The sequence below is a fragment of the Lithobates pipiens genome, unplaced genomic scaffold, assembly GCF_037356315.1.
Source record: "Lithobates pipiens isolate NorthernLeopardFrog02 unplaced genomic scaffold, aLitPip1_a1.2 Scaffold_19, whole genome shotgun sequence".
In the NCBI taxonomy this organism is placed as follows: domain Eukaryota; kingdom Metazoa; phylum Chordata; class Amphibia; order Anura; family Ranidae; genus Lithobates; species Lithobates pipiens.
In genome coordinates, this window is record NW_027507764.1 from 43,561,867 (window position 1) to 43,586,532 (window position 24,666).

The 24,666-nt window shown below is 46.2% G+C and overlaps 1 protein-coding gene across 3 annotated transcripts in view; it reads left to right on the plus strand.

Annotated features, from left to right (window-relative positions):
- CRPPA (CDP-L-ribitol pyrophosphorylase A) overlaps positions 1 to 24,666 on the plus strand; it is a 337,629-nt gene that overhangs the window by 34,988 nt on the left and 277,975 nt on the right. For 2 of the 3 annotated variants that reach the window (XM_077490700.1, XM_077490699.1), the window contains exon 3: positions 3,982 to 4,131. The exons of the other annotated variant lie outside the window; for it this stretch is intronic. In XM_077490700.1, the coding sequence (XP_077346826.1) occupies positions 3,982 to 4,131 (150 nt within the window). The remainder of the gene's footprint in view (positions 1 to 3,981; positions 4,132 to 24,666) is intronic. 3 annotated transcript variants of the gene reach the window in all.

Consider the following 24,666-nt stretch of genomic DNA (forward strand, 5'->3'; position numbering starts at 1 on the left):
GGAAACCACTGCAATCAAATGGAATTGCTTGGGAACCCTGAGGTCACCATAACCAGTGTCCCCATTGGAAGATTTCCCCACTATTACTTTACTGGGGACAACCCAAATTTGGGATTTTCTTCTACTTTCACTTTCAATGAAGTAAACAGGACAAATAGAGGGGGAGGATCTCCCTAATGGGGGCACAGACAGCAATAAAAACCGACAGGGGTTCTAATCCCTAATGCCTCTCTACGCTATCTAAAAATGAAAATAAGAAGTTTTGCTTTTAGTTATACTTTTAAGTCCACCGTGAAAGAAATGATATCTTCATTGTTATCACCATCTTCAATGTACCAAACACGGCGGCTGCTTACCAGATAAGACCCCAGTATGTAGGAACCCATACAGAGCTTTATTGACTACAGTGCTTAGATCCCAGATGGAGGGATGGCTTTATCCTACCTCCTGTGAGCTACAACTGCACCATGTTCTTCATAGGTAGAGAAAGGGGGCCTCAGAAGCTGTCCCGTAGGACGAAACGCGTTGGTCGGAGGCTAGCAGTGACGTTATCACGCCCGTTCAGAGAACCAGTGGATGTTTGTGTTATGAGGGCAATCCTATAGGTTTGTGAGTCCATGTCTTACCATTTTTAGAGTTCAGCTTTAGAAAATAATGAAATGGGCTTTTGATCTGAACATTTAGTGTTTGGGTTTACATATCCGTTTTTCTGTAGGGTTTTTCTGACTTTCCAAAGTCTTACAACAAGATATGTTGATGCCGAAGTAATAAAGTCCGTAAAGAAAATGAATTGAACGATTCTCCATAACAATAAACAGAGGGGACGAGAACGAATGAGAACAATGAGGGGATGCGGCGGGTGATACATTGTTTACATTGGAGCTAATATGGAATTTACTGGGATTTTGGCTTCGCACACATTAGGTACCTCCATATTATTCCTAATTGCACCAAGGAAAATAAACAAATTTGAATGCACTCGATGATTGAACACTGCACAGCCGTTTCCACACAAACATACATTCCTCCAACCAACGGCCAGATGAAAAGGAGGTTTTAGCGGAAAATACAGTCGCAGATGCTTTAATGGCCCATAAAGTGCAATTAGACTTATTTTGGTTGGGAAGTTTGTAATTTCATACTCTCCATGTTCAGATGGAGCTTAGAATTAATTACATTAATTGCTGAATTGATTGTTTCTCTTTAAAGAGAAGCTATAGTGTATTGGCTGAGAACCAGTTTAAGTCTTGAAGTCGTTTTAAAGGGACCTTTTATCCAACTTACACAATGGAGGTAAAAGAGGGAAAAAAACATCAAGTGTGCTAAATTGATGGTTTATTGTTCCTGGTGGGGGGGGGGGGGGTGCAACCTCATGCTACCATGGTCTGTTTAAATATACCTATGGAGCCTATATAGTTATACTGACTGTGGGCAGGTATAGGAGAGTTCGATATATCCAGTTTAGAAGGAATATATATCTGTCTATATGGATTATTGTTGAAGCCCCTATTTCTATGGACTGAAAACAGGTGAAAGGGTGTTGTGTGTTCTACCCTTCTCCTCTCTATTACTCTCCCCCTTTAATTATCTGGATACTTATGGTGTATCTCCCTCCCCCCCCCCCCCCCGTGAACTATATGAGTTTATATTCATATCTATGTATCTTTATGCCATCAACCTTATACACGGTTGCTGGTAGAAACTGCCTCCTGATTTACACAGTGATTCCTGGGTGATCCACGTGGAGAATTTTCTATGCCGACAAGTGAGACCTGTTCTTTCCAACTACCCCCATTGTGTCCTGACGAAGCAAAACGGCGAAATGTGTTGAAGCACAGGGGCTCGCTGCCGATTATTTGGTGTCAACTCTCTTGTTTACACTAGATACTCATTACTATCATATGCCTATCGTATGTTTTTAATACTTTTTTACTTGACCTGTTTGATATGACTTATTGTTAAAGCGGAGTTCCACTCATCGGATTCCTCCCATCCTCTGGTGCCACAATTGGCACCTTTCAGGGGGGGGGGGGGGTGCAGATACCTGTATAGACCAGGTATCTGCACCCACTTCCGGGAATAGCTAGCCGCGGATATTTGCAGATGCCCCCCCCCACACACAGTTCCCAGAACACAACGGGGAGCGGTGAAGACACGCAGCACGACTTGCGCATGTGCAGTAGGGAACCGGGCAGTGAAGCCGCACCGCTTCACTTCCTGATTCCCTGACGGAGGATGGCGGCGAGGGGCAGCCCGAGAGACAAGCGATTGCTCGTCACCTGCTGCCGACATCGCTGGACCCTGGACAGGTGAGTGTCCATTTATTAAAAGTCAGCAGCTGCAGTATTTGTAGCTGCTGACTTTTTTTTTTTTTTTTTTAAGGTGGAACTCCTCTTTAATAAAATATATTTTTGTACTATATCATTGTCCATCTTGCCTATAAAGTCTGAATTAGGGCCCTGTGGCCCTTTACCCTTTCTCTCCTCCAATGACGGTTTATTGACTTGCAATGTGCCACTGAAATTGATAAGGAATCTTCCTAGAGTAGTCAGTTTTTCCTAACATAGCCTCTAATTACTGCCTGTGCTGGTCCAGCTCCTCCACTCCTCCTTTTAGCTCCCTCCATAACCGTTTCTGTAACTCTGGAGGGGCGGGAAAGCAAAGGGGAATACGATAACGCAAGGGTCTCAGATTGGTGGTGTTCTGTCAAATTAGCCAACTGGTCAGAAACCCCAACCACGTCACTTCCATTTTCTTTAAACCATAAGTAATTGGACGAATTGGTGTTTGAACACAACACCGGCAACCGAATAGAGTTCAGTACAGGAAGATTTAGCCGTTTTGACAGCACAGCGGCTAACGAGGAAGAAGTTGTCGCCGTCTTGGAGGCGGCCATTTTGTTGGCTAGTATCGGAGCGGATTAACAATCTCCGCTCATAATATTGTGCACCGGACTCTATTTGGTTGCCGGTGTTGTGTCCAAACAGTAATTCATCAAAATCTGATGGTTTAAAGAGGTTGTAAACCCTTGTGTTTTTTCACCTCAATGCATCCTTTTACTGAAGTTTGGCGCCATTCCACGAGTGTGTGCAATTTTTAAAGCGTGAAATGTTAAGTATCTATTTAACATCATTTTTCACATTATACAAAAAAAAAAAAAAATGGGCTAACTTTAGTGTTTTTAGTGTCTTTCTTAATTCATAAAAAAAAAAATTTCCCCCCCAAAAAAGTGTTTGAAAAACTGCTGTGCAAATACCATGTGATATAAAAAGTTGCAACGACCGCCATTTTTTTCCCTAGGGTCTCTGCTAAGAAAAAATAAATAATGTTTGGGGATTCTGAGTAATTTTGTAGCAAAAAAAAAAATTATGATTTTCTTTTACATGTCGGAGCGAAGTGCCAGAATTGGCCCAGATGGCAAGTGCTTAATTAAACAAGTTGAAGTAAAGCTGGCCATACACCTATAGATTATCTGCAGATTTTCTATGGTTAGATGGAAAAAGTGCAACAGATTTCTCCATGTTCGCCAAACTGTGTGGATGGAGGAATCTCTCACTTTTTCCATCGAACCATAGAAAATCTGCAGATAATCTATAGGTGTATGGCCAGCTTTAGAAGCTGATTGGTTACCATGCACAGCTGCATCATATTTTGCATGTTCTAGTTTTAATAAATCAACCCCCAGAGGTTGCATTGCTGTGGTAGTGAATAGTGGTGTCACCTTCATCCTGTGAACTGAGAATCACAAAAACGACTGAACAGAATCGCAGCTCTTTTGGCGGGTTATACAGTGTCCATGTACGGTATTTATTGGGATGTTTGGCTGGAGTTCCACCATAATTATCTTTGGGGCTTTGCTGTGTTACCAATTTAAACCAGAAGCACAGGACACCTTTTATCCATGCACAGCTCTTCACAATGTCCTGTTTTTCCAGCTGACAGCGTGAAACCTCCTGATTTTTGTTTTCCCCCCCCCTGCAGGCGGCCGGCGCGGTGCGTCCATTAGTGTCCACCGTCATCGCTTCCTCCTCCGATGGGTGTCTGGCCCATTCCCTGGAACGCACTAAACACAGAGCCAGTGAGATGCCTCAGGCTTTCCTGTTTGACGTCATTTATAAAGCGTACCTTCAGGTAAGTGGACATGTGTTTTCCAGTGCAGGCCTCAGATCTTAGGATTTCTGAGTTAAACCCGCCCCGGGGCTCCAAACTTCAAAAAAAAAAAAAAAAACTGGACAGGCAAAAAGTGACACCAGAAAAATAAGAAAAGTGAAAATGAGTTGGAAGTTCAAATCTTGAGATAGTCATAAACAGGAGGCAGTAATCAGACGTAGGGACACATCGGGGTGGATTTATTTAACCACCTGAAGACCAAGCCTTTCTGACACTTATTGTGTACATGTAAAAATCATTATTTTTGCTAGAAAATACACTACTTAAAACCCCCAAACCTTATATATAATATATAAGATATATTGGCCTGGGCAGGAAGGGGGTTAATAAAAAAAAAAAATATATATATATATATATATATTAACCCCCTTCCTGCCCAGGCCAATTTTCAGCTTTCAGCGCTGTCGCACTTTGAATGACAGTTGCGCGGTCATGCTACACTATACCCAAACAAAATTTTGCTCACACAAATAGAGCTTTCTTTTGGTGGTATTTAATCACCGCTGTTTTTTTTTTACATTTTTGCTAAATAAATGAATTAAGACCGAAAATTTTGAAAACGGGTAATTTTTCTCCTTCACTGATGTGCACTAATGAGGCCGCATTGGCACTGATAGGCTGCACTGATAGGCACTAGCAGGTGACAATGATGGGCAATGGCAGGTGACATTGATGGGCACTGGCAGGCGGCACTGATGGGCACTGGCAGGCGGCACTGATGGGCACTGGCAGGCGGCACTGATGGGCACTGGCAGGTGAAACTGAGCACTGGCAGGCGGCACTGATGGGCACTGGCAGGGGACACTGATGGGCACTGGCAGGGGACACTGATGGGCACTGGCAGGGGACACTGATGGGCACTGGTAGGTGACATTGATGAGGAGACACTGGTGGGCACTGATTGGCAGCAGTGGTGGGCTCAGATCGGCAGATCTTTTCTATTGTCCTCTACAGGCTGACAGCGTGAGGAGTGGTGAAGAGAGCCAGTAATACAGAAGAGATTCAAGTGGCTAAACAGTTGCAGTTCCCCCTCACACCACACCGATGCCTCTCCCGTCTAATTGCGGTGTCCTATGGTGCAGCAAACTCAAAATTCATTGTGTTTAAAAAAAAAAAAATGCAAAACCCACCATTTTAATCTATAGGGCCTCGGCTAAAACAACAAAAAAAATGTTTTATATGTATGTAGTCAAGTGTCAAGATTGGCCCGGTAGGCAAGTGGTTAAGATCTTCACCCATTAAAAATGTTTTGTGCCTGGCTTCTCCCCCACTTTCCTTTCCCCACAATTGGAGAATGCTTTTCATTGTTTAGCGTCTCTGTGCTGCAGCCAGGAATTTCCTGCTTTCTCGCCTAGAACCAGATTGAACGTAGCGCCCCCCTGCTGCCTCCTGGGGTGCAAAAATCTCATATCCCGAATGGCATATTTACTAACGGGTGCACGAGCACCGCATCATTCTGATAGAGACCTCTGACACCTCTGCGCATGCATGAGGGGGGGGGGGATACCTGTGCCGGTGGACGTGGTCTGTGCTGGTGGCATGGATGGAGAAATATGATAGAAATCTATACTTGTATGGCCGGCTTTAGGATGGCATCGATTCAAATCCTGCAGAGCTTGACGTGTTTTTTATGCCAACCGATTTCTCATTCTGTCCAGCTGGTCTGTACACAGCTCTGATCAGCAGCCGGGTTGGTGAGATGACTTTTCTCTACTTCAGTTCTGCAGAACAGCTTGGACAGCTCTCTGCCCACAGGCTGTGATTATATTCTATATAATTCAAATTATTTATTGTTATATTATACTATTCTTATTATTATTATGTAGGAGCAGCAGCAGACCAATACGCTCATCCTGCTGCTCACTCTAGTCTCTCCTCCAGTCAGCAGGTTCCTTAGCAGCACTCCTGATGGGTTCAGTGCAGTTTTGGTCTAAGGCTGGCTCAACGCTGATGCAATGTGTCACATTCGCAATGCGATTCGCACAGGAATCACACCGCATTCCTGTGCAAATCACATGCTATTCTGTGCGGTGCGATTTGAGCCCATTGTTTTGTAGGTCTTAAATTGCACCGCATCCACGCCAAAATGGTGCAGGCACCCTTTTTAAAAAAAAAAATGTTTTCGCCGCACTAAAATCGTATCGTATGGGTGTTGATATCCATGCAATCCCATTTAGGCAAACGCACTATGTCCTGCAACCTGCTTTTGGGGGTGTTGTTAATATTTAATTGACACCCGCAGCAGATCACATAAACGCAGTGCAATTTCTAATGCAGTGCATTGCAACACATCGCATCAGTGGGAACCGAACCCTAAAGTGACACTAAGGGCTGGTTCACACCACAAAAAACGCACTCCAGATCCGTTCCGGATACGTTTCTCTGCTGGCGTGTTTTGAAGGCGTTTTTGATGCGTTCCAGTGTGGTTTTGGTGCGTTTTTGATGCAGTTCTGAAATGCACTACAGGTGCTTTTACTTTGTTCTTTTTTCTTGTTTTTTTTTCCTCTACTATACTAGGGTCCAGTGCGTTTTTAAAGCATTCCAGTGCGTTTCAGTGCATTTTTTATGCGTTTTACAACGTTCCAGTACAGCCCAGCGCAGGAAAAATGCAGCATGTTCTAATATTTTTTTATTTTTTATTTATGGAACTGGAAAGCCCTGGAACTGACTGCACTGGTGTGAACTAGGCCATTGGAAACCAAATAACTTACTTTCCATGCGTTTTTGATGCAGAAAAAATACTGCATGTGGTGTGAACTAGCCCTAAAGATTCATTTAAAGTGGCTCTTCAGTAATTTTTTCATCTTTCCATCTATTAAATCTTGTGCCCCTGTTGTTGTTTTAACTTTGGATAGTAAAACTTTTTTTTTTTTTCTGCCAGTAAATCCCTTATACAGCCCACATCCTGTTTCTTGTCTGGTCATTATCCTAGGCTGCAATTAGCGGACCTCCAGCTGTTGCAAAACTACAAGTCCCATCATGCCTCTGCCTTTGGGCGTCATGCTTGTGGCTGTCTGTCTTGCTATGCCTCATGGGACTTGTAGTTCTGCAACAGCTGGAGGTTCGCTAATTGCATATCCCTGGTGGTGAGTCATAAGAAGACCAATGAGAGCTGGAGGTGTGCCTCTGTGTGTCTGTGTCAATCCAGGAAGTGAACAGGCAGCAGCTTCCACTGCCCACAGTTAAAATGGCTGCAGCCAGACTCAGTGGAGGGAGATTTCTGCAGCATATTTGGCAAGTACAGAATGCCAGTATATATAAAATAATATGCAAAGTGGTTGGAGGGAAGCTTCAGAATGGCAAAGATCGTTTTATTACAAAATGATGTGAGCAGACTGCAGTTCCTCTTTAAAAAGTTATATTTGCCTGCTCTGTGCAGACCCAATCCTTCTCTTTTCGGGTCACCCGCTGACGCTCCTGCTCCTCCTCTTCAGCCAGTGACCTTAATAGCAAGTTGCTTGCTCCTGGGGTACAGGTGTGTGCTCACTCCCGAGCCCCGCTCTATGCTTCAATAAGACACACAGAGCTGTGGCTTGGTCCCATCCCCCACTCTCCCCTCATTGGCTCAGTGGCTGTAATTGGCAGTGGCTCCCGCTGCTGAGAAGAATGCTATGAAGAATGAGAGACCCCGGAGAAGCTCAGTTCTCGTGCACATTGCTGGATCGAGAGGGAGCTCAGGTGAGTATTGGTGGGGGGGCGGAGCTGAGGGGGGAGAGGTGCTGCACACAGAATGTTTTTTACCTTCATGCATAGAAGGTAAAAAAAAAAAAACTTGTGCTTTTACAACCACTTTAAGGGTGTTAAAGAAGGCTAATATCAAGTGGCTGTAAACCTTTAAATATACCCAGTGAAGTGAGCGGCCTCAGATGACACACAGAGATGAAATAAATCCTCCTACATAAGTTGTACCTGTTTATCTGCTGTCATCTCTTCTCTACACCTGTTCAAAGTCTAGAATTTGTAAAGTTTCTCTGAGCTTTCAGAAAACAGGGTGCTAAAATGACTCTCTCCAGAGCACAGTGAGAGCTGATTGGAGGGATGGAACACACCCCCCTCCACACAGCACACAGGAACAGAGCGGAGGCTGTCAATCACAGGCTGTGTCCTAGAGCTCCCTCCCCTGTCCCCTTTTTTTCTTTTTGGTGTCAGGAAAACCTCTCAGAAGTGACTTATGCAGATAGCAGAGGAAGAAGGCAGCAGACAGAAATTACACTTAGTGCTCTGGATTAAGACAAGTACACAGTGTTGCCAACCATCAGTGAAGCCAGGCCTTCTCATCCAACATCAGTGCCTGACTTCACAAATGCTCTTCTGGAAGAATGCTCAAACATTCCCATAGACACACTCCTAAACCTTGTGGACGGCCTTCCCAGAAGAGTTGAAGATGTTATAGCTGCAAAGGGCCAACTCAATATTGAACCCTACAGACTAAGCCCTTGTACACACGGTTGGAGATTCCGTCGGAATGTGTCCTATCGGACCGTTTTTTCGGATATTCCGACTGTGTGTGGTATGCATCGGACTGTTTCCATCGGGATATCCTTTGGACCAAATTTTCCAACTTGCCGGAAATATTTTCCGACAAAATGCTCCGGTCGGACATACTCCGATCATGTGTAGAGAATTCCGATCGGACAAAGTGCCATGCATGCTCAGATCAAATTCCTACACCAAATTCCTACACCAAAGCTATTGGCTACTAGCCTGAACGTAGTCCCATCGTAACGAAATTGTGTCATCACGTTCTGAACGATCGGATTTTCCGACAACTTTGTCCGACTTTGTTTCGGACAAAATCCGACGGATTTGGTTGTCAGAATCTTCGACCGTGTGTACAAGGGCTAAGACTGGGATGCCATTAAAGTTCAGTGCGTGTAAAGGCAGGTGTACCAATACTTTTGGTAATATAGTGTATGTCATTTTTGATTTTGGCACTTTGTAGACATGCGGTGTCATTGGTAGGAATAGGGCAGTAGATCCGATGTCGGTGGGATGGAAGGAATAACCCTTGTGCTGCCAGAGTTCGTATTTCAGACTTTTGTCCCTTGAAGCGTGCGCTCACGGTCTAATTCATCCTGAGCCGCATCGGTTCTGTACCTACCATGAATGGACCATTGTTCCCCCCGGTGTCCCCCCCCCAGTCCCTTCCATGAAGCCTTTCTCATCCTCTCCCTGTCTACCCTCCATAATGAAGCCAGGAGACAATTTGCTTTGTCTGATCGGATGCAGACGACATTCCATAGGTTACAGATCCGGAAAAGCGGCCGTGTCTCACCAACTGATTTCATTTCAGATATGCTAATTGGGGGCTTCCTTGCTCCTTATTTGTCCCTGGAGGCCAATCGACCTTCAGCTTTGAACTCCTATCCCCTTCTTTTTTCTCCTAGGGAGACTTGTAGGCCAAAGTTTTACATCAGCAACTATGACAGTTAGAGCAGAACTGCAGAGAAAACGTAAAAAAAATAAATTGCCCATTAAAAGATTGCATACAAAAAAAAACAGCTTTTATACCCCCCCCCCCCCCCCCCCATTCACAAAATCAATTATTCTCTATGAAGACTGCTCACATCTCTACACCAAGTGGCCTGTAGACAAAGTTCTGGAGCTTTTTTATTTTTTTTAAAAAAAATTTGTAGCTCAAATTGGGCTGACTTGAGCGTTTTTTTTTTTTTCACCCACAGCAATGCTTCACTTTTTTTGTGTGATTTTTTTTTTTTTTTTTTTTGTTTTGCTCAAATGAAGAAAAATAAATAAAATAATAATATATGAATAAGTAAATGTAAAATAAATACACCAAGTCGCCTGTAGCCAGACGCTTAAAGCTCAAAAAAGTTCTGAAGCTTTTTTTTTATAGCTCAAATTGGGCTGATTTGAGCGTTTTGGCGTTTTTTTTTTTTTTTTTTTTTTCACCACAGCAATGCTTTTTTGTGTGATTTTCTGCTCAAATGAAAACATGAAGAAAAAAAATAATAATATATAAATAAATAAATGTAAAATAAATACACCAAGTCGCCTGTAGCCAGACGCTTAAAGCTCAAAAAAGGAGACTGCTCACATCTCTACACCAAGTTGCCTGTAGACAAAGTTCTGGAGCTTTTTTTATTTTTTAATTTTTTTTGTAGCTCAAATTGGACTGACTTGAGCGTTTTTTTGGGGGGAGCGGGGGGGGGGGGGGTTTCACCACAGCAATGCTTCACTTTTTTTTTTTTGTGTGTTTTTTTTTTTTTTTTTGCTCAAATGAAAAAAAATGAAAAAAAAAAACAATAATATATGAATAAATAAATGTAAATTAAATACACCAAGACGCCTGTAGCCAAACGCTTAAAGCTCAAAAAAGTTCTGGAGCCTTTTTTGTAGCTCAAATTGGGCTGACTTGAGTGTTTTTGGTGCATTCTTTTTCTCCCCCACAGCAAGGCTTTGCATGTTTTTGTGTGATTTTCTGCTCAAATGAAAAAACAAAAAAATAAATAAATAACTATATATATATAATAAATGTAAAATAAATACACAAATAACTAAAAATTTGTTTATTATACAGGATTTATATAGCGCCAACAGTTTGCGCAGAGCTTTACAACATGATGGCAAGACAGTAGTACAGTTACAATGCAATTCGATACAGGAGGAATTAAAGAGCCCTGCTCGTTAGAGCTTACAATCTAGAAATCGTCATCAATAAATAATAAATCAATGCAATAAATTAACAACAAATAAATAATCATTAACTGCTAACCTTTAAAAAGTATATTAAATAAATTAATAATAATAATAATAATAATAATAATAATAATAATAATAAACACCCAAACCTGAACAAAAAATAAATGAATACAAATAGAAATAATAATAAAAAAAATTGAAAAAAAACAAACAATATATGAATAAATAAATACACAAATAACAAAAATTATTATTATTATACAGGATTTATATAGTGCCATTAGTTTGAGCAGCGCTTTACAACATAAGGACACTGTTGTTGTACAGTTAGAATGCAATTCGATACAGGAAGAAGAGCCTTGCTCGTTGGAGCTTACAATCTAGAACTCGTCATAAATAAATAATGAAATAAAACAAATTAATAATAAATAAATAATAACCGTTAACCTTTAAAAAGTACATTAAATATATGAATAATAATAATAATACGAATAATAATAAAATAATAATAAACACCCAAACCTGAACAAAAACAAAAAAAGAATACAAATAATAGAAATAATCATAATAATAAAACTCAGTTTACTGTTATAAATAAGTGTAAAATGCAAAACTCCGGTGGGTGTAACAAGATGTCCGCTTGCCCCCTTCTGACTTCTGACTGTATCCTTACTGTGGAGGAGTGCGGGGTGTAGCAAGATGGCAGCAACGAAAAGTCACTTCTGTTACACATTCTGACAGGTCGCCTAATCTGACGCAATACCTGCAAATTAAGGGACTTCCTTGGGGACCCCCAGGTCACCAGAACTAGTGTCCCCATTGGAAGATTTCCCTTTTATTTTTCTGGGGACAACACAAAATTTTTGATTTTTCTTTTACTTTCACTTTCAATGATAATGGTAAACGGGACAAATGGAGGGGGAGAATCTCCTTAACGGGGCCACAGACAGCAATAGAAACCTTATAGGTGTTCTAATCCCTCTCCCCTCTATCCAAAATGGAAAAAGAAATTTTGCCTTAAAGAGGAGTTTCCATAAAAAAAAATTAAAAAAAGTTAAAAGTCAGTAGCTACAAATCCTGCAGCTGGTAACTTTTAATAATTGGACACTTACCTGTCCCAGGGTCCAGAAATGTGGGGGAACGAAGCTCCGCTCGTCTCCCCCTCCGCTCGGCGGTGCCGGCATTGCAACTGTGGGCACCCGGCTGTGGCTTCACAGCCGGGCACCCGCTGTGCATGCACGAGTGGCGCCGTGCGCCGTGATTGGCCGCGCTGTCATCTAGGACCTGTCATGTGTCCCAGATGACTGACAGGAGGGAGGGGGCGGAGCTGAGCCCTTGCTGCGCCGAGGGGAAGTGACGTCAGGAGCCCAGGCACTAAAGGAGGCAGACTACGAAGGACCCCCTAGCAACAGCCATTTAGAGGTCAGTTAAAAAAAAAAAATCCCAATTTTTTTATTTTTTTAGGAATTTTAAACATTTATTTTTTTGGTGTGTGGAACACCACTTTAAGTTATACTTTAATAATTTAGTTACTTTGTGTGAGGATGAGACCCCATACACATTATTAGATTTTCTGCAGATTTTTGTCTTCAGATTTACCAAAACTATATTATATATATATATATATATATATATATATATATATATATATATAGAGAGAGAGAGAGAGACCGACCTCTCTCAGGATCTGTAGGAGGAGTTCTGTTCTCCTTTCTTCTGTTGACTGCTGAGATGGGAGGAAGGGGGTTGGGGCAGAGACAAGCCTCTCTGAAGCTGCATGAAGAAGCGCAGGATCTGGAGAAGGAGTTCTGTCCTCCTTTCTGCTTCTGGCTGAAGAGACAGAGGGGGAAAGGGAGCAGAGACGAGCCTCTCCATGGCTGCAAAAAGACGTGCAGGATCTCAAGAAGGAGTTCTGTCCTCCTCCCTGCTGCCAACTTCTGACACAAGGAGGGAGTGGAGACGAGGGGGGGGGGGGGGTGCTATAGCTGCAGGAGAGGTGCGAGGGCCACATGAAATGGTCTGGATCCCATGGGTATGGTACATAAATAGCTACCTTTTCTCCAAGCTGGACCAATGTAACTATGTAAACATTTCCATACCAGGAACTCCTCCCTAACACCTTGGCGCCGAGCGCACGCAAATTTGCGTGCAATAGCGGCCACCGCGCTGTGCCGAGAGCGCGCTCCCGCCACTGTGACCGGCGGCTCACGGAAAGCTCCCATTCGGTACTTGCGATCTGGAGTCTTCCGATCGTATGACAGCCAATCACGGCAATCACATGGTCACAATCCCCACCCCCTGGCATTCCAATGCCCTTAAAGGCCCGGCGGGATCCGGCACCAAGGGGTTAAAATATTTGATTGTAATTTTGCTTTCAACTGCAAGTTGGTGACAGGGTCTCTTTACCGGTTTTCCCAGGTGGGTTGCTGTTCGAATGTCGGAAAGGTTGTGCGTTAATCTGGGGCCAGTGAGGTTGCTTTGTGTGGATCAGGCACCTTCCTCCATCATCCATTATCTGCTCCCCTTGCAGCACTGACACTTGTATTTATGGAGCTGCAGGTGTCGGTGACTAAAGACTTTTGTTGGGAAGGTTCTGCATGAAATAGATTTTTATTCCATAATAATCGGGAGGCTGAGTCATTGTCCCATCACTCATCGGAGGGCGCTCTGCAGAGTACATATATTCCCTCTTCTCATTGTGCCTCGCACATAAACCGGAATCCTGGATAATGCCCCGTACATGTCGCCCTTTGTAATAAGTTATTTTTTCTCTGAGTGTCTGCCGCTGAGATGTGACGAGGACAAGGCATGGCATGTTCTTGACTATCGTCAATAGCTCTGCACTTAAGTTGACTTAACAGAATTTAGAAAAATAAAATAAATACGGCGTTGCTATATTGGTACATTTTAAAGCTGAACTCCGGGCTGAATACACACATATATATGGGAGCGGTCTTGCCTGCTTGCAGGATTTGTGTTTTTGTCTATCCAGCCTGAGATTTACACAGCCCCGCCAGACTGTGCCATCAGGCCTGTGATCTGATTTCAAAGAATAATAAAAAAAAAAAAAAAACGCCACGCTTAAAATTATTGGGTGTAAACAGTGATATTAGATAGCAACAGTACTGACACATTGTGACATAAAATCCACCAAGTGAAATGAAAAACATTGAACATCAATGAACTAGACAGAAAATGGAAAATAAGTGTATGTAGAGTCCACCCCGTGAGTGTTGATTGGCATCAAAAAAATGGAGCAACAGTTCATGAAATGTTCAAAGAATTTCTAGAAACTGTCTCAAGATAACCGTGTTGAGATGAGGAGTAAACGGGAATCATGTGAGGGAACCGCCGCCAATTACGTGAAGGCTTACCGGAACTAGTGGACTTAGAGAGGCATATACCACCTATACCACCTAAGTCAACCAGGCTATTAGTAGAGCTGCACTATTCTGGCCAAAATGAGAATCACAATTTTTTTGCTTAGAATAAAAAGATCACAATTCTCGCAACGTAAAATCTTTCGCATTATACAAAAAAATATTTTTTTTTAAATTCATTAACCACTTGCCGCCCGCCCTATAGCAAATAGACGGCGGCAAAGTGGTTTGATAATCCTGACCGGACGTCATATGACGTCCTCAGGATTATGAGCCGCTGCGCGCCCCTGGGGGCGCGCATCGCGGCGATCGTTGTTGCGGGGTGTCAGTCTGACACCCGGCAACTACGATCTCGGTAAAGAGTCTCCGACGGAGACTCTTTACCACGTGATCAGCCGTGTTCAATCACGGCTGATCACAGTGCAAATAGGAAAAGCCGGTGATCGGCTTTTCCTCACTCGCGTCTGTCAGACGCGAGTAGAGGAGAGCCGATTGGCTGCTCCTCTGACAGGGGGGGTCTGTGCTGATCGATTATCAGCACAGCCCCCCCGAGGATGCCCACACTGGACCACCAGGGACGCCACCAGACCACCAGGGATGCCAAGGACAAGGTATGCCACCCTAGACCACCAGGGATTCCAATTAGTGCCACAATGGATGCCAATCAGTGCCCATAATGGATGCCAATCAGTGCCCACAATGGGCATCACTGATTGGCATGCATTATTGATTGGCACTGATTGGCATCCATTAGTACAATATATTATAATACAATGCCGCCTATCAGTTCCCATCTGTGCCGCCTATCAGTGCCTACCCATGCCCACCTGTGCCACCTACCCATGCCCACCTGTGCCGCCTACCCATGCCCACCTGTGCCGCCTAACCCATGCCCATCTGTGCCACCTATCCATGCCCATCCATGCCAATCCGTGCCAAATTGTGCCACCTATCAGTGCCCATCCGTGTCGCCCATCAGTGCCACCCATCTGTGCCGCCTATCAGTGCCACATATCGGTGTCCATCAATGCCACTTCATCAGTGCCACTTCATTGGTGCCACCTCATCTGTGCCCATCAGTGCCGCCTTATCATTGCCCATCAGTGTAACCCCATCAGTGCCCATCAGTGAAGGAGAAAACTTACTTATTTGCAAAGTTTTGAAACTGAAACAAAAAAAAAACATTTTTTTTTTTCAAAATTTTTGGTATTTTTTTATTTGTTTAGCAAAAAATAAAAACCGCAGAGGTGATCAAATACCACCAAAATAAATCTCTATTTGTGGGAAAAAAATTATAAAAATTTCATTTGGGTACAGTGTAGCATGACCGCGCAATTGTCATTCAAAGTGTGACAGTGCTGAAAGCTCAAAATTGGTCTGGGCAGGAAGGTGTTTAAGTGCCCGGTATTGAAGTGGTTAAAGTAATTTTTTTTTTCAAAGAAAATTACATTTGAGAGACCGCGGCACAAATACAGTGTGACATAAAATATTGCAACAACTACCATCTTATTCTTTAGGATGTCTACTAAAAAAAAAAAAAATATATATATATATATATATATATATATATATATATATATATATATATATATATATATAATATAATATATATATACCGTATTTATCGGCGTATAACACACACTTTTTTCCCCCCTAAAATCAGGGGGAAACCGGGGGTGCATGGTATACGCCGATCCCCCGCCATTCCTAACCTTCTCTGCCGCTCTCGGCGGCTTTCAGGTATTTTCGGCCGTTCTCGGAAAGCCGAAAGCCGCCGAGTGCAGATGAAAATAGGAGAGAAGGACCGAAATTAACTGAGAACGGCCGAGGGTGGCCAAAAATACCTGAAAGCCGAGAACGAGCGCCGCCGAGATACACAGGACATCTGCTTTGTATCTCAGTGACGCCATTTTTAAAATGACAAAGACACTGACAAGGCTGCAATGCAAAGCTGCAAATGACACTGACAAGGCTGCATTGATGGGCATTTAAATGTAAGTTTTTTTCCTTAAACTTCCCTCCTAAAAGTTTTTTTTTTCTTTTAAATTTCCTCCTAAACTTGTGGCGCGTGTTATACACCTATAAATACGGTGTGTGTGTATGTATGTATGTATGTATGTGTATATATATATGTGTGTATATATATATATATATATATATATATATATATATATAAATTATTATTATAAAAAAAATTGTTTGGGGGTTCTAAGTAAATTTCTAGCAAAAAAAAAAGGATTTTAATTTGAAACCAACAAATATCAGAAAAGGGTTTTTTTTTTTTTAACAAAGTGAACTTTATTTGAACAAAGAAACATACAGGTCAGCTCAAGACATACATTCCATCAATAATTTATCCATGTACACCTAGCAAACAGGGCATTATTACTAGATAAAGAGCATACCACAAATCTGTGCATATAATTAATCACTGTACACCGAAGTGAGCGGCGTCTGGTATAGGAAAAAAGGAGGGGGGGAGAAAGAAGGATACGCCATGTTCCGGAGGCGTAAGGGGGGACAGTAGTGGGAGAGGGGGAAAGCAAAGGGGGGCCATAAAAGCAGGGGGGGGCCAGGTTAAGCCACAAGCCCACCCAATGTAACAAAGGGGGAGGGGGGGGGGGAGTAGGAAAAAGGGGGGGGGGGGGGAAGGGGAGGATCAAAACGGGCCATCCGGGGAACAGGTAACAGTCACCAGACGCACGTCCCACGCTCCCCGCCGGTGGATCCTCACTCCCCCTCTGGAACAGGAGGAGGAGTCACCACCGACAGAGAGCCCCACGAGTCTATCCAAGAGGACCAGACCTTGTCAAATTTGTGTGGGCAGTTTCTATTGATATAAGTAATTTTGTACAGCGGCAAAACAGCATTCAAGGTATTTCTCCAGGCAATGGCAGTGGGCGGGAGCCCCGACCTCCATTTCAGCAACACCTCCCGTCTAGCATAGTAAGTGGCAAAAGCCACAAATAGTCTGCCATATTTCCCCACCGTCTGGTCATCCACCACATTCAGAAGCATGAGCTCTGGCTGCAACTTCAGAGAGCCCTCAACAGCCTGATTAATGTCAGTCAAAATCTGAGCCCAAAACGTTTGTAGCTCTGGGCAGGACCACACCATATGCATAAATGTGGCCTCTTCGTTACCGCATCTAGCACACGCTGGGGATCTATCCTTATATATAAACGCCAATCTCTGCGGCGTATAATAAGTCAGATGCAGAAACTTTAGCTGAATAAAACGGTCCCTAGCCGATATCAAGGTGGATACATAGGATGAGACACAAGACTCCCAGTCTTCTTCCCTCAGGGACGGGATGTCCCTCTTCCATTTAGCGTAAAGCCAGGGCAGACTAGGCTTCCTAGAGGCAGTCAGGTGAAAATAGATTGTGGATAGGGGGGCCATTAGAAGTTTAGCAGTTAACAACGTTTCCACCGGGTCTTTTCCAAGCGTCACCCCGTCCGGGAACTGGTGCTGAAAGGCGTGCCTCAACTGTAAAAACCGGAAAAACATCCAGTTCGGTAGTTCAAATTTAGCTTTGAGTTCGGGGAATGTACCCAACCTACCCCCTATCACCACATGCTTTAAAGTGACTATCCCCTTTCTGGCCCATACCTGGGGGTCCGGGATACTCCGAAAGTGAGACAGACTCGGATTACCCCACAGGGGCATGTGGGGAGAGACTACCCCAGAAGTCCGCTGGGCCCTCTCCACCCGACTCCACACCCGGACTGTTGTACGCATCAGGGAGGTAATGCAAGGGTGCGCTCCCGCACCCCGGTAGGGCAAGTTGCTTAGAGCTGCGTAAGACCCCAGAATCGCAGCCTCCAGAGTCACCGCTGGGTTGTCCCTCGGCTGCGAGAACCACCACCGGGCAGTAACCAACACCGCTGCCCAGTAGTAGCGCTGGAAATCAGGAAGGGCGAGCCCGCCCTGCCCAACCGCCAGTTGCAGGGTGGACAGTGCCAAACGCGGCACTTTGCCCAGCCACACAAAGGAGGTAATAATAGATCTTAGCTTGTTGAAGTAAGTCACCGGGATCTCGATCGGGGTGTTTCTAAAGAGGTAAAGAAACTTCGGCAGGTAGACCATCTTAATGAGATTCACTCTCCCCACCGGGGACAGGGGCAGCGCCCTCCAGTCCATGCAGCGCCTAGAGAATTGGGCCAATAGCGGTTTCAGGTTAAGCTCCATATACCGTGCCGTTGGGCCACCCATCCATATCCCTAAATATTTAAAGCTTTCCACCCAGACTAGCGGGTTCTGCAGATTGGGCCTAGGCCCGGACGGGCTCAAAGGGTAGATTAAGGACTTCCCCCAGTTGACTCTAACACCCGAGTACGTCCCAAAGTCGTCGACCAACCGCAAAGCCGCGGGGAGTGAAGAAGAGACATCCGTTAGATACAGAATAGTGTCATCCGCATATAAGGATATCTTCTCCTCTAACACTCCCACCCGAATGCCCCGCACCTCGGCCGCATCCCGGATTCTAGTGGCCAGCGGCTCCACCGCCAGGGCGAAAAGCCCGGGCGACAGCGGGCATCCCTGTCGGGTACCCCTTCCCAGGGGGAAGGCCCGCGAGAGGGAGTTGTTTGTACGTATACGAGCAGTCGGGGAAGCATACATCAACTGCAGCCACTGAATAAACACAGGTCCAAACCCAAATTTGCGAAGGACAGCCCAGAGGTAGTCCCATTCTACTGAATCAAAAGCCTTTTCGGCATCCAGGGACACCACCACCCCCGGGCTGTCCTCCCGTGCTCCATCCAAGTGTGTCAGCAGTCTACGTATGTTGATGTCCGTCCCTCTGCCCGGCATAAAACCGGACTGGTCCGGGTGCACTAAAGCTGTGATCACCGTGTTCAGGCGCGCCGCCAGAACCTTCGCCAGGATTTTCAGATCCACATTCAGGAGAGATATGGGTCTGTACGAGGAACACAGTTCGGGATTCTTGCCAGGCTTAGGGAGGACTATAATAACCGCCTCTGACATGGACCCAGGGAGCACCCCGTCGTCTCGCGCCCGCAAAAGAACCTCTCTAAAGACAGGTAGAACGTCGTCCGCGTAATATTTAAAAAACTCCGCAGGGAACCCGTCCGGGCCAGGCGTCTTCCCCCCCTGCAACGATTTAACTGCCCGTTGGACTTCCGACAATGTGAGGGGGCTATCCAAAGTTTCCCTGGCCGTGTCAGTGAGACACGGCAGGTCTACTTGCGCCAGGTAGGAACTCAGTTCCTCCCCCGTATACCGAACTCTAGAGCTATAAAGCTCTTGATAGTAAGAGGCAAATCTAGCGTTAATCAGAGACGGATCAGTTAGAATTTCCCCATCAGACGCCTGAATGCGCGAGATCGTTACCGGAGAAGAATGCTCCCGAGACAGCCAGGCCAGCAGCCTGCCACTGCGCTCACCCTGCTCAAAAATTCTCTGGCTCTGGTGGAGCAAGCGGACCTTTGTAGCGGAGGCCCGTAAAAGTTCGACATCCCTCAGAGCTTCCCTGAAACAGGCGTAGGTCTGAGGCGATCGGTCCCTAACATAACCAGACTCCAATAGGAGGACTCTGTCCTCAGCTTCCTGAAGGTCCCTCCCGACTGCCCTGCGAACCCCACCAATGCGAGCCAGCAAGTGTCCACGCATGCACACTTTGAAGGCATCCCACGTATCCGGAATGGGCACCTCCCTATCTCGCGTGCTCCAGAAATCAGCAATATCTGCCCTGCCGGGTACCGTTATCCGCGGGTCAGCAAGCCAGAATCTGGAGAGGCGCCAAAGGCTCTCTGAGGGGGGACAAGACAATTCCAACGTCAGGGAGACCGGGGCATGGTCCGAGATCCCCCTGGGTAGGATGGAGATCCCCCGCACCCTGGATAGGATAGGACCCCCCGAGTACACCAGGTCTATCCTGGAGAAAGTCTTGTAGGTCGCTGAGTGACAGGTGTAAGCCCTCAGCTGGGGATGTCGCCAACGCCATACGTCAGTGAGGTTAAACACCTCGGCCCACGCCCCCAGCGCCGAGACGGCGCTCGAGGCCTGCGACATTCTGTCCACTGCGGGGTCCGGGACCATGTTAAAGTCCCCCATCAGCAGGATATTGTCCGTGCCATATTGTGTTAATTTCGTCACAATCTGGTACAGCAATGACACCGAGGCCGGCGGAGGCAGGTATAACCCCACCAGCACCACCTCCAGGGACATAATACTGGCATGGACAATGACAAACCTCCCCATGGGGTCCACCTCCAGGGCCAATAGTTGGAAAGAGAGAGATTTGCGGACAAGAATACTCACTCCCCTCGCTAGATTCGAGTAGGTTGAATGATAGGAGTGCCCTACCCAATTTCTGCGCAAACTCAGAACTCTGCTGCCTATTAGATGTGTCTCTTGCAAAATACAAACGTGGGGAGAGTGCTTCTGCAAAAACTGGAACACCAGCGACCTCTTAACCTTAGAGTTCAGTCCCCTGGTGTTCCAGGATATAATTTTACAGGAAGACATAAAGCACTACATACCACTTCTCAGGGTCAGGCCGAGCTCCCGCCACACCGCCATCTCGTGGCCGCACCAGTACATTATTAATGGAAGACAGAAAACAATAATGACAGTTAACAAGCTGACTCATACAAACTTCAACATGTTGGAATAAAACAATAACCCCAACCCCAATCCCCCCTCCCCCCACCCCGCCACCCCCCACCCAACCCGGAGGGGGCTTCACTCCCAAACCAGAAAGGGACAACAGGCCCCCGTGGGGACGTGCACTGCAAGAGGGCACCAGAGACCCGTCCTCTGGAGAACAGTACATGGAGCGGGTAACGGAGTCCGGCAAGTCATTACAAACTAATCTCCCGGCCAAGGCCGGGGGCACTTAACTTAGAGGCCAAACCTGACATGGGAGGTGGGATAGCAATAGGGCCGCCCGCCCCCAACACAGTCAACTCGGGCAGAACCCACGGATCCGAGGGGCCGGGGGGCACCCCAACATCACAGGGGCCCCAGGGAACATCCGGCTTAAGCCAGCAGGGGTTCAATGTCAGAGATCCAGCAAGCCCCAGCAGGATCTAACCAAGGCAAGGCTACCCCACCCCCCGGGACAATCAGCCCAGTTCCCACCCCACCAAAACCCCCAGAGAAACAGGATAGCCGGGGATGCCCACGCAACCGACAGGGCGGCCAGCAGTCATCACGTGCCGGCTAGACAAAAGTGGGGGGGGGGGAAGCAGCCGGGCGAGGGCGGTAAGGCGGCCCAGTTGGGATCACCGTACTTCAGGATACCAGCCATGTCCAGTTCCAAAGTCCAACGGGGCCGGAGTCAGAAGGCAGCCGAGCCGGGGGCCTACACCGACAGGGAGGGGGGGGGGGGAGGTGGTCCACCATAGAGTACTGGCCCGATCGGGCCACCGGTCCACAGGATCCTAACGAATGGCCCCCCCGCCCCCCCCCAAAAAACCCACCCCCCAATGAAGTAAAAAAGAAAAAAGGAAAAAATAAAACAGGATAAGGTCAAGTGGCCAACTGAGTGGCAGCAAGGGCATGTCACTGGCAAATTAATGCCGCTGCACCGTTTCAATCCAGGAGGAGGCCTCTTCCGGGGAAGTAAAGAATCTCACCCGCTCCCCGTCCTCCACCCGCAGTCGGGCCGGGAAAAGCATGCTGTATTTCAAGCCCTTGGAACGCAGCTTGGCTCGGACCCCATCAAAGGACTTGCGCTGGCGTTGCGTTTCCACGGTGTAGTCCGGGAAGATCATTATCCGCGCGTTTTCAAACTTCAGCTCCTGGACCCCTCTAGCCTCCCGCAGCACCACATCTCGATCTTTATAATGCAAAAGTTTAAAAATAAAGGTGCGAGGGGGAGCGCCCGGTGGGCCCCTGGTAGCCGGCATACGGTGGGCTCTCTCCACTGTAAAGAAGGGGGAGAACTGGGCCCTCGGTAGCAGTTCTTTAAGCAGCCTTTCTATGAAGGAAACAGGGTCAGTACCTTCAGAGCCCTCCGGAAGGCCCACGACGCGCAAATTGTTGCGCCGGTTCCGGTTCTCGGCATCCTCCGCACGGGACTCCAGGGCCTGGACTCTGATTTTCAGGGTATGGATGTCACCGGCATGGTCCCGTACCGCATCCTCCGTCGTGGACACCCGCTGCTCCACCTCCGCAACTCTACCGCGGAAGGAGTCCAAATCGCGGCGAATAAAGTCCACGTTGGTCTGCAGGTGATCCATTTTGTCCATCAGTGCTGCCTGACCCGTAGCGATGGTTTGTAGGGCTGCAGCGATGTCCGCCGTGGCCGCAGGAGGAGCGTCCGCGGTCTCCGTCTGAGACGCCATGTGACTCGAGGATTCGGCCCGGCCGCGCGCCGGGGCCCTGTCTCGTACGGCGGTAGGCTGCGAAAATCTCCGTGCGCGGCCGCCGGGCATGACCCGGGAGTCCCCGCTGCCGTCGGAATACACACCGCCACTCAGGACCACACCAATGCCGTTTAACAAGCAGGATAAGCGGCCGGACTCCGGGAGCTCTGTTACTGAGCGTCCTCTCCCAGCGCCATCTTGGACACGCCCCCCAGAAAAGGGTTTAGTGTTTAAGTGATTAAACTTTTTTCACTTACACACAAAGTCTATTCCATTGAGAAAATTGTTACAATGTTTTTACTTAAAGTGGGGTGCCCCTAAAAAAAAAAAAAAAAAAAATTAAAAGTCAGCAGCTACAAATACTGCACCTGCTGACTTTTAATAATCGGACACTTACCTGTCCCAGGGTACAGCGATGCGGGGGAACGAAGCCCCCCCTCGTTCCCCGCTCCGCTCGCGGTGCCGTCATTCTTACTGTGGGCACCCGGCTGTGGCTTCACAGCCGGGCACCCACTGCGCATGCGCGAGTGGCGCAGGGTGCTATGATACGCCGCACAGTCACCTGGGACACGTGACAGGTCCCAGATGACTGTGCGGCGTGAGGGAAAGTGATGTCACCAGCCCGGGCAAGAAAGAAGGCAGACTACGAGGGACCCCCTAGCAACAGGTATTTAGAGGTGAGTAAAAAAAAATTTTTTTTTCCAATTATTTATAAAAATTTTTAACCCTTTCATGACTAAGCCTATTTTTGGAATTTGGTGTTTACAAGTTAAAATCCATATTTTTTGCTAGGAAATTACTTGGAACCCCCAAACATTATATATATTTTTTTAGCAGAGGCTCTAGAGAATAAAACGGTGATTGTTGCAATATTTTATGTCACACGGTATTTGCGCAGTGGTGTTTTAAACGCAACTTTTTGGGAAAAGGGACACTTTCATGAATAAAAAAAAAACAAAACAGTAAAATTAGCCCAATTTTTTTGCGAAATGTGAAAGATAATGTTACGCCGAGTAAATAGATACCAAACATGTCACACTTTATAATTGCGCGCACTTGTAGATTGACGACAAAGTACGGTACCTAAAAATCTCAATAGGCGACGCTTTAAAAAATTTTTACGGTTACCAGGTTAGCGTTACAGAGGAGGTCTACTGCTAGAATTATTGCTCTCGCTCTGACGATCGCGGCGATACCTCACATGTGTGACTTGAACACCGTTTACGTACGCGGGCGCGACTTCCGTATGCGTTTTCTTTGCTTCGCGAGCTCGCGGGGACGGCGGGCGCTTTGAAATTTTTATTTTTATTTTTTTATTTATTTTATTTATTTTTAAATGACTAAATTGTTAAAAAAAAAAAAAAAAAAATTTGATCACTTTTATTGCTGTCACAAGGAATGTAAACATCCCTTGTGACAGTAATAGGTGGTGACAGGTACTCTTTATGGAGGGATCGGGGGTCTAAAAGACCCCCCACCCCTCCTTTACACTTCAATGTATTCAGATCGCCGAAAACGGCGATTCTGAATACCGGATATTTTTTTAAAACCGGCGCCATTGGCAGCCGAGTAAACGGGAAGTGACGTCATGACGTCGCTTCCGTGTTTACGATGAGGAGACTGGAACGAAGCCGATTACGGCTTCGTTCCAGTTCCTCCCCAGCAGCCAGAGCCGACGGATGTTTAATCGGTGCTCCCGATCGAGCAGGAGCACCGGTAACAGCGGCGAGAGGCGGCGGGAGGGGGGGACGTCCCCTCCCGCTCCTCCGGCATAACAGCCGAGCGGCTTTTAGCCGCATCGGTTGTTATGCCTGGATAGCCAATCGCCTGCTGTAAAAAACGGTACCGGGATGATGCCTGCAGGTGCGGGCATCATCCCGGTATAACCCCCGGAAGCCGAGTACGCAGATGTGCGTACGCTCGGCGGGAAAGGGTTAAAGAATTTTAAACAATTTTTTATTTTTTGGTGGCAACACCACTTTAAGTTCCACTGATAAAGAATGTTTTGATTCTTGGCAGACTGCCCGGTTTTTCTCTTCCTTTCTTTTGAGGGCTTCAGAAGAGAAGAGAGAATTCTCTGCATAGAAAGAATTGTGAAACACTTTAGTCAAGATCGTGAT